The sequence below is a fragment of the Oxyura jamaicensis genome, assembly GCF_011077185.1.
Source record: "Oxyura jamaicensis isolate SHBP4307 breed ruddy duck chromosome 25 unlocalized genomic scaffold, BPBGC_Ojam_1.0 oxy25_random_OJ71750, whole genome shotgun sequence".
NCBI lineage: Eukaryota > Metazoa > Chordata > Aves > Anseriformes > Anatidae > Oxyura > Oxyura jamaicensis.
Genome location: NW_023304700.1, coordinates 1 through 9328, shown reverse-complemented (window position 1 = coordinate 9328; position 9328 = coordinate 1). Strand labels below are relative to the sequence as shown.

Here is a 9328-nt window from a genome sequence, read left to right as displayed (position 1 = left end):
GGCCCCATCCAGCTCCAGCCCCATCCCGCTCCAGCCCCATCCCTCTCCGGCCCCATCCCGCTCCTGCTCCCCTGCTGGAGCGAGAAGCCCACCTCTGCCAGCCGCAGGGCCCCCGCGTCCCCGATGTGGTTGTGCGCCAGGGACAGCGACAGCAGCGAGCGGTTCCAGCGCAAGCCCTTGGGGGGGGGACAAAAATTGGGCTGGGGGGGTGATGGAGGGGGGGTGCGGGCAGCAGGCAGCGGCTCGCCAAGCCCCGCGGCCCCCACCTGGGCGATGTGCCCCGCTCCCACGTCCGAGATGTGGTTGAAGCTGAGGACCAGCGAGACCAGGCTGCGGTTGGAGGAGCCGAGGGTGGAGAGGCTCTGCCCGATCAGCCGGGCGGCCTCGTCGCCGATGCCGTTGTTGCGCAGCGAGAGGTGGGACAGCCTGCAGGGACGAGGGGGGGGGACAAGGGGGGACAGCGGGGGTCCTGGTGGTCCCAGGTGGGGTTTCACCCCTGGGTGTGCCCCCCCCCCATGCTCTGCGCGGGGTCGAGCGCGGCACTCACGTGCTGCCGGGCCCCATCAGCAGGTGGAAGGAATGCTCCGGCAAGGGGTTCCCCTCCAGGCTGAGCGTCCTGCGGAGGTGAAAGTTTCCAAAATTCTCTTAATTAAAGATAACGAGACGCCAATCAAGGTGCCCCCCCCCCACCCCCCATTTGTACCCGAGGCCGGGGCAGCGTGCCAGCAGCGTGGTCAGCGCGGGGAGCAGGCGGTCGGTCAGCCCGGCCCTCCAGAGGCTGGTGGGGGGGACAAGTGGCATCTAAGCGGCACGTCGCTGGGGAGGGGACGTGGCAGCGGCTGGGGGGGGGTCACCCGCGTGCCCCCTCCCCAGCCCCGCACTCACTGCACGGCCCGCAGGTGGGCGAGGGCGGGCAGGCACTTGCCGAGGACGCCCAGCATCTCCTCCTCGATGGTCCAGCCTGATGGGGGGACGAGGTCAAAAAAGTGGGGTGGGACGGGGGAAAAGCCCCCAGACGTGGCCTCGACCCTCCTCGAGGGCCCGGTGGGGCTCGTCCCCGTCCCCTTAGGGACATCTGGGGGGGAATGTGGGGGGCTCACCTCGCACGAAGACCTCGCGGACGCTCCGGGGGTCATCGTGCTCCGTCTCCACCTGGACGCAGCGCTGGCCGTGCCGGTGCTGGGTGCGGGTCTCCGACCCCGCCGACCCCTTGCCCTCCTCTGCAGAGGGGGGGGGGCGCCTCAGGACCCCAACCCCCGCACAAACCCCCCCCCCCCCCCCCCCCCCCCATGCGCCCCCCTCCTGCTCACCGGCTGCAGGGCCAGCGGGGGCCGGCCGCGGGGTGACCGCGGGGACGGGGACGATGCCAGCGCGGGCGCAGAGCTCGGCCAGGTCCTGCTCCAGGAGCCCGCTGCACTGGTACTCCTCTGGGGGGGTGGGGGGGGGGGGGGGGGGGGGGGGGGGCTGGGGCTCAGCGACCCCCCCTCAGCACCCCCTGGCCCTGGGGGTTGGAGCCCAAAGGATCCCGGGGTTAAGGGGGAGCCCCCTCCGAAGGGGACCTGGTGGGGGTCCCAGGGGTGGGGGGGGGGGTCTCAGTGGGGGGGACCTGTGGGGGTCTCCATAGGGGATGCGGGGGGGGCAATTGGGGGGGGGCGGCAATGGGGGTCGCCATAGAGTGCAAGGGGGTTGCAGGGATGGGGGTGGGGAACCGCATGGGGGTCCCCAGGGAGGGCTCCAGCGGGGGTGGGGGGGGGTCCCAAGGCTGGGGGGGTGCCCCTGGAGGGCTCCGTGGGGTTGAAGGAGGGTCCCGGGTGCTAAGGGGGAGCACTGGGGGGGTCCCCAAAAGGGGAAAGGGGGGGGTCCAGGGCGGGGGGGGGCTATAAAAGTTTGCTTAGGGGGTTGGGGGGTGGTCCCAGGGGGTTTCCACTGCCGGAGGGGGGAGCTGTGGGGGTCTCCCCGCGGAGCAGGGGGTCCCGGTGCCGGGGAGGGCCTGTGGGGCTCCTCGGGGGTCCCCATGGGGCCAGGGGGGCCCAGGCCGGGCCCCACCTCGCTCGGCGGCCTCGGCCCGTCCCCATGGCAACGCGGGGGCGGGGCCAAGAGCGGGAGGAGGCGGAGCCGGGATCGGTGGGAGGGGCCGAGGTGGAAGGTGGGAGGGGTAAGGGTGGGGCCGTGCTGCAGCGCCGATTGGACGATTTGGGGCCAATCACGGGGCGCGCTTTGGATCCGCTCCGGGAGCGTTGCTGGGCCCGGCCCAGGGGCTGGGCTGGAGCTGCCCTGAGCCTGCCCTGGGCCGGCAGTGGGCGCCCGGCGGGGCCCTCTTTGGGCAGCACCGGGACAATTCTGGTGCCTTTCCTGGTGTTTTTCTCTGAGTTCCACTGGACCAATCACCGGCATTTTGTTGCGGCCTTCATGGAAGCATTGGTGGGCCAATTCCTGGGCGTTTACTGCAGCCCTCACTGGACCATCACCGGATCCATCTCTGGGCAAGTTCTGCAGCTGCATTTGGATTTCTGGGCCAAAAATGGGCCTTTACTGGAGCCCTCACTGGACAATCTCTGGGCCAGTCACTTGGCCTGGTTCGGGTCTGTCACTGTACCATAACTGGGCCCATCACTGGGCCTTTCCTAGAGCTGTCCTTGCACCTTTACTGGGCCAGTCACTGGGCTTCTTCCACAGCCCTCATTCAACCATTATAGGGACAATTTCCAGGCATAATCTGCAGCTGTATTTGGATTATTACAGTGCTGATTACTGAGCCTTTCCTGGAGCAGGTACCGGACCATTACTGGGCCAGCCACTGGACCTTAACTGCAGCCCTCACGGGACCGTTAACAAGCCAATTACCGCAGCTTGGTTGGTCCAGCATTGGACCATTTCTGGAGCAATCGCTGGGCCTTCACTGGAGCCTCACTAGGACAGAGCTGGGCCGAAGGCCGGCCTTTCCTGGAGCCCCGTTGCACGTTTCCTGGGCCCGTCACTCGGCCTGGCTGGGCTCCGTCGCTGGGCCAATCAAAGGCCGGTGCTGGACCCTCGGTGACCAATCGCGGGGCGCGCTTTGGATCCGCTCCGGGAGCGTTGCTGGGCCCTGGCCGAGGGGCTGGGCTGGAGCTGCCCCTGAGCCTGCCCTGCGGGGCCTCTTCGGACAGCACTGGGACACGGACTGGGATTTACTGGTGCTGGCCTGCGGGTCGTACTGGGCCAATTTCCTGTAGCCCTCACGGGACAATTAATGAGCCAATGAGGGGGGTTTAGGAAGCTGTTACTGGAGCATTCCTGGGGCAGTCACTGAGCCTTTCCTGGAGCAGGCACTGGCCCGTTCCCAGGCCCATCCCTGGGTTGTTCTGGATCTGTCCTTGGAGCATTGCAGCACTCCCGAGGTGTTGCTGGAGCTCTCCTGGCGCTCCGTGAGGGCCTCACGGGACCGTTACAGGTTGAACCCCCCGGGCCCTTCCTGCAGCCCTCCGGGACCCCCCCAGCCCCGCTGTCCCTTGACCCGGCCCCGGGCCACGCTCGGGACTTCGCCGCAGCCCCCGCGGATCGCCCCTGGGCCAATCACCGACCTTTTGCGGGCGGTGGGCAATCACTGAACCAATCAGCGGGCAGCGCCGGGCTCTGACGTGACCAATCACAGGGCGCGCTCTGGATCCGGCCTGGGCGCTTTGCTGCGCCGTCCCCGCGCCCTGCTGCAGCCCCCCGGGCACTCGGGGGATTCTGGGGGCCCCTTCCCGGCCCCATCCCGGGGTCGTTCCCGGCCCCACCCCGGGGTTGCGCCCCCCCGGGTCGCCTCTGTGCTCCCCCCACCCCTCGTACCAAGGTTCGGCCGCAGGCAGCCTGGAGTCCTGTTTCCAACAACCCGGCTTTATTTACAGGCTGCGCCCCCCAGGGCTGGGGGACAGGGACAGGGGCTCCTTGGGGGGGGGGGGGGGGGGAGCGCTCAGCCCCCGCACTGACCCTGGGACGGACCCATCGTGTCCCCTGTCCTTGTCCCCATAGCGTCCTGGAGCCAGGGCGGTGTCCCTTGTCCTTGTCCCCAAGGCAAGGGGTGGTTTTGGGGGCGGGGGGCAGGCGGGGGGGCGCTCAGCGGTCCTTCCTGCGCAGCGGGGGGGACGGCGGGTGGTGGCGGACTGGGGGCACGTCGTAGTGGCTGGGGATGTGGCTGTTCTTGGGGGAGTCGTAGTGGCTGGGGGGGGTAGGGGCTGGTTCCGTGCCCTCTGCCCCCCCCGGGGTGCTCTCTGGGGGGAGAAGAGGGGGCAGCTGGGGGCAGCTGGCACCAGGGTTGGGGCCGCCCCCACCCCCTGGCTGTCCCCCCTCGTCTGTACCCTCCTCGGGGCCGGCAGGAGGCTCCTCGAGGAGCCCGATCTCGGCGTAGGACATCTCCCGCTGCACCGGGGCCTTCATCTCCATGTAGCTGCCCTCGGGGGTCTTGGCCAGGAGGGGGGGCAGGTCCTTGATGGTGGCGTAGGGGTTCTCGCTGGCCAGCGAGCTGCCGCTGGCCCCCAGCCCCTCCTGGGGGTGCTCTGCGGGAGGAAGCGGGGGGGATCCCCATCACAGGGGCAAGGGAACCCCCCCGCCCCAGCCGTGGCCCATTGTTTCCCCCCCCCCCCCCCCCCCCACTGCACAGCATGCTCGGTTTTATCCCCGTTTTCAGCCCTACTCTTAGCCCTTCTCCTCTCCATCCCCAACCCCCTTCTCTTCCCCTTCCCTATCCCTATTCCCTTCCACATCCCCTTCCCCGTTTCCATCCCCATCCCAATTTCCACCCCGTCCCCTTCCCCTATCCCCATCCCCGTCCCTTCCCCTCCCATCCCCTGCCCTTCCCCGCGGGTACCCTTGCCGTAGTACTTCCCCAGGCTGTAGCTGTAGCTGTAGCTCCGGTCCAAGTGCCCCCCACCTGGAAGCCAAGGACCGTGAAGAAGCAGGGGCAGGGACAAGGGGACAAGGTTTGGGATCCCCGTCCCCCCCTCTGCGCCCCACAAGGTGCTCCCCCAAATCCCGCAGTGCTCCCTCTCACCCCTGGGTCCCAGCGGGGGCGCCCCGAGGTGCTTCCAGTCTGGGGGCAGCGTGGCGTTGCCTTCGGGGCCGTAGGGCCTCTCTGCACCGGGGAAGAGCTGGGGGCCGGGTACCTGGGGCCAAAACCGGAGCCAGGTGGGCCACGGGGCTCCCGGTGCCGTGCCCGGTGCCGTGCCCGGTTCTGTGCCCGGCGCCCTGCCCGGTGCCGTGCCCGGTGCCCTGCCGTACCTTTAGGGAGCTGGCTCTGTCCTGGGCGCTGGGGGCAGGCAGCGTGCACTGGGACAGCGTGTGGTAGCTGGGGTTGGAGTAGTAGTGCGCGTGGCCCGGTGGCACGTCTGGGGGACAGGCGTCAGCCCCGGTGCCGCGGGACCCCGGGGGCTGGAGCCGCGTCCCGGCGCGCCGCTCACCTGGCACCACGTACTCGGAGGTGTCCGTCCGTCCCGCCGTGTACGCCACGGCCAGGTGCCGGTTCTCCTTCCCCTTCTGCCGGTGGCGGTAGCACAGCGCCGCGGCCACCGCGGCCACCAGCAAAGCCACCAGGGCCACCAGGCTGACCACCACCCCCAGGGTGCTGTAAGCCAGCGGAGGGGTGGGCACGATGGTGTAGGGCTGGTCGGGGGTCCCTGCAGTGGGGGCGGGGGGGACAGGGACAAGTCCTTAGGATGGGAAGGGACCCCCCCCCCCAACCCCCCCACCCCTCTCCGTGCCCACTCACCGGCCTCACAGTGGGGTCCGCTCCTGCCGGGGGCGCACGGGCACACTCCGGTAACGGGGTGACAAGTGGCATTTTGGGGACAGCGGCACAGCTGCTCACACTGGAGCCCAAAAGTCCCGGGGGGGCACTCTGCAGGGTACAGGGGGTGCCCAGGATGGAGCCAGCTGGTGGCCCCGTACCACCCAGGACCCCCCAGGACCCCCCTGGGGGGGGCACAGGGCTGCGGTGTGGGGGGGTCCCCACCTTCTTCGCAGTGCATCCCCGTCCAGCCCGCGGCGCAGAGGCAGACGCCGGTGGCGGGGTGGCAGGAGGAGCGGTTGGAGCAGGAGCAGCTCAGCGAGCACCTCTTGCCGTAGCGGCCGGGCGGGCAGGCTGTGGGCGGCAGGGCTGCGGTGAGACGTGGGGTGCTCGCTGGGGGCGGGGGGGTGGTGGGAATAACCCCGCTCCCCCCTGGGGGCACTCACAGCGCTGGCAGTTGGGGCCGCGGTAGCCCGGGGCGCAGGTGCAGGATCCGTCCTCGGGCGAGCAGGACGCTCCGTTGCGGCAGGAGCAGGGCTGGCCGCAGCCCCGGCCCCAGAAGCCGTGCGGGCAGCCCCGCTTGCACTGCGGCCCTAAAAGGGAGGGGGGGGGAGAAACCCTGAAGGACAAGGACGGGGTGCAGTGGGGTGTCCCCACACCCCGGTCCTCCCCCCCCTCACCTGTCCACCCGGGCAGGCAGCGGCACTCCCCGGTGACGGCGTCGCAGCCGTCCGCGTGGGCGCAGTCGCAGCGCTGCCCGCAGCCGGCGCCGAACGTCCCGTTCTGGGGACACGGGGACAGGGTCAGCGAGGGGGACGGTGGCACCGAGACCCTCCCCGGTGTGAGGACGGGGACGGGGGGGGGGCGCTCACCGGGCAGGGCTGGTGGCAGCGGGGGCCGTGCCAGCCCGGGGAGCAGCTGCAGGTCCCGCTCTGGGCGCTGCAGGCGGCCCCGTGGGCGCAGTCGCAGCTCCGGTTGCAGCCGGGGCCCCAGGTGCCGGCGGGACACGGCGCCGAGCAGTCGGGTCCGTGCCAGCCTGAGGGGCGAGGGGATTGGGGGCGGCGTGGGGAGGGGCAGGGGGATGTGCTCCCCCCCCCACCACGTCCCCGCGGCGCACCCACCTTCCTTGCAGGAGCAGGAGCCATCGAGGGGGGAGCAGGCGACGGCGTGCTGGCAGGAGCAGCGCCCCGAGCAGTTCGCCCCGAAGGTGTCAGGGGGGCACAGGGAGGAGCAGTGCTCGTCCTGGGGGTGGCAGGGAACGGGGAAGGGGGGGGGGTTGAGAAGGGGAACCCCCCCAGCCATAGGAGCTGGGAGGCCAGGGACCACCCTGTTCCCCCCCTCTGGTGCTGGAAGCAGGGCGGATGACCCCAAAATCCCAACCCCCCAAGGGACCCCCCCAAGGTTGCCTCGACCCCAAGCAGCCCCCAAACGTAACCAGAGCCCCAAGCCCACCCCAAGGCTGCCCAGTGTCCTCCCCAGGACCACCCAGACCTCCCCCCCCCCGTGTCATTCCCTCCCCCCCCCACCCCGGGGGTCTCCACACCCTCCCGTGTCCGCCCCGCGGCGGGGGCAGCTCGGGGACGCACCGTGTAGCCGGGGGGGCAGTGGCAGCGGCCGGTGGCCCCGTCGCAGGTGCCCCCGTTGAGGCAGAGGCAGGACTGCAGGCAGCCGGCCCCGAAGGAGCCAGGGGGGCAGCTCTCGTTGCAGAAGAGCCCGGCCCAGCCGGGGCGGCAGGAGCACTCCCCGAGCAGCGGGTGGCAGCTGGGGGCACCCGCTCAGCGCCCCAGTGCTCCCAGTTCGGGGGGGGCACCGGCTGCGCCGGGAGGAGCAAACGGTGGGGAACGGGGGCCGGGGGGGGTGGGAGGGGGGAGCATCCTGGGCAGGGACGCGGGGCCCTACCTGAGGCTGTGCTGGGGGTGGCAGAGGCAGCGGCTCTGGCAGTGGAGGCCGTAGAGGCCAGGGAGGCAGCGCGGCTCCTCGCAGCGGCTGCCCTGGAAGCCGGCCTCGCAGAGGCAAGCCCCGTCCACGTGGAAGCACTGGCCCCCGTTGGCGCAGTCGCAGCTCTCCTGGCAGTCCTGCCCGTAGCGCCCCACCGGGCACCGCTCCTGGCACCTGCGCGGGGACCGGGAGGGTGACACGGCCCCCCCCGGGGGGGGGGGGGGGTCCTGGGGTTCCCCCCCACCCCCCATCTCCTCCATGCTCCAAGCTGAGACCGTGCAGCTCGCCGCACGCCACGGCACGTGGAGGTCCTGCTCCGGCAGCACCGTGGTTTGGGGACCCCGTTCCCCATGCGCCCCATCCCTGCGCCCCCCCCCTGTGTGCCGCTGTCCCCTCCAGGCGCGCCCCGGGCACCCCTCTGCCCCCCAGCCCCGTGTTTCCCTGTCCCCTGCACCCCATCCCTGCAGCCCCCCGTGCCCACTTCCCCGCGTGCCCCCCCCCCGTCCCCACTCACTGCTCTCCGGTGAAGCCGGGGGCGCACTGGCACTGCCCCCCCAGGGGGTCGCAGCGGCCCCCGTTGTGGCAGCGGCACTCGCCCTGGCAGCCGGGACCGAAGCGCCCGGGGGGGCACGGCGTGGAGCAGATGTCCCCCTGCCGGGTGGACAGCGGGGTCAGCGGGGCTGGAGGGGAAATCGGGGACACCCCCGTGCCATGAGGGGGTCCGCAGCCCACCTACCATCCACCCATGAGGGCACACGCAGGTGTTGGAGCCGGGGGGGTGGCAGATGCCCCCGTTCTGGCAGGGACAGTGGCTGTCGCACGGCGTCCCCTCGGGGCAGGGCACATCACAGCTGCAGAGGGAAGGCGAGGGGTGAGCGGGCGGCTGGGACCCCCCTCCCCAAAGGGACCCCCCTCCGCCGGGACCCCACACTCACAGGGGGCCGGCGAGCCCTCGGGGGCAGAGGCAGGCGCCGGTGGAGCCGTTGCAGGGGGCTCCGTGGTGGCAGGGGCAGCGGAGGCGGCAGCCCTGGCCGTAGGTGCCGGGGGGACAGGGCTGGCGGCACAGCGCGTCGGCGAAGCCGGGGGGGCAGGCGCAGACCCCGCTCAGAGGGTCGCAGGGGGCCCCGTGGTGGCACTCGCAGCGGTGCCCGCAGTCCCGGCCCCACGAGCGCTCGTCACATTCTGCACGGGGACACCACTGCTGCCTCCCCGGGGACACCCCCATTGCCTCCCCGGGGACACCACCGCTGCCTCCCCACACCCGGCCCCAGCCCCCTCTCCAGAACCAGCCGCGTCCCAGCTCCGTCCCAACCCCGCTCCATCCCAGCCCCATTCTGTCCCCATCCCATCCCTATTCCCAGCTCAGCTCCATCCCCATCTCACTCCCAGACCCCATTCCAAACCCCATCCCATCCCATCCCAATCCCTTCTCCCTTCTCCTTCCCCACCCCTGTCCCTATCCCATCTCCATCCCCTTCCCAGTCCCTGTTCCCATCCACCTCCATCCCCATCCCCTCCTCACCCCCTTCCCATCCCCATCCCCTTCCCTGTCCCCACCAGGACCCCACCGCACGCCCCCCCCGTTCCCCCATCCACCCCTCCAGCCCCACTCTGGCCCCCCCACCCCCACCCCCCACCCCCCCAACC

General features: G+C 71.3%; 2 protein-coding genes across 2 annotated transcripts; both read right to left on the bottom strand.

Moving 5' to 3' along the window:
- Positions 1-35: 35 nt before the first annotated feature.
- On the bottom strand, positions 36-2465 carry LRRC71 (leucine rich repeat containing 71; the record flags this gene model as incomplete). The annotated part of the gene is made up of 8 exons (XM_035312936.1): positions 2458-2465; positions 1315-1459; positions 1101-1209; positions 886-961; positions 704-778; positions 548-616; positions 267-426; positions 36-176 (listed from the first exon to the last, which is right to left on the bottom strand). Coding segments are annotated over exons 1-8 (783 nt in total), but the record flags the coding sequence as incomplete, so codon positions are not given.
- A 1377-nt stretch (positions 2466-3842) lies between these two features.
- PEAR1 (platelet endothelial aggregation receptor 1) lies at positions 3843-8909 on the bottom strand. Its single transcript, XM_035312937.1, has 17 exons — positions 8617-8909; positions 8418-8532; positions 8196-8332; positions 7643-7855; positions 7330-7504; positions 6865-6985; positions 6616-6779; positions 6424-6526; positions 6190-6336; positions 5969-6097; positions 5726-5854; positions 5418-5633; positions 5239-5345; positions 5012-5123; positions 4829-4891; positions 4320-4517; positions 3843-4232 (listed from the first exon to the last, which is right to left on the bottom strand). The coding sequence occupies exons 1-17, from the start codon at positions 8904-8906 to the stop codon at positions 4078-4080; spliced, it is 2574 nt and encodes an 857-aa protein (XP_035168828.1). The 5' UTR covers positions 8907-8909; the 3' UTR covers positions 3843-4077.
- Between the last annotated feature and the right edge of the window lie 419 nt (positions 8910-9328).

Excerpts from the sequence above, each read along its gene's own strand:
- PEAR1 (XM_035312937.1), bottom strand. The coding sequence starts at position 8,906 with ATGGGGGTGTCCCCGGGGAGGCAGCAGTGGTGTCCCCGTGCAGAATGT. Across the intron at positions 7,856-8,195 it reads CCCGGCTTCACCGGAGAGCA|GTGCCAGGAGCGGTGCCCGG; the intron begins GTGAGTGGGGAC and ends GTCCCCGCGCAG. Across the intron at positions 5,855-5,968 it reads GGGGATGCACTGCGAAGAAG|AGTGCCCCCCCGGGACTTTT; the intron begins GTGGGGACCCCC and ends TGTACCCTGCAG.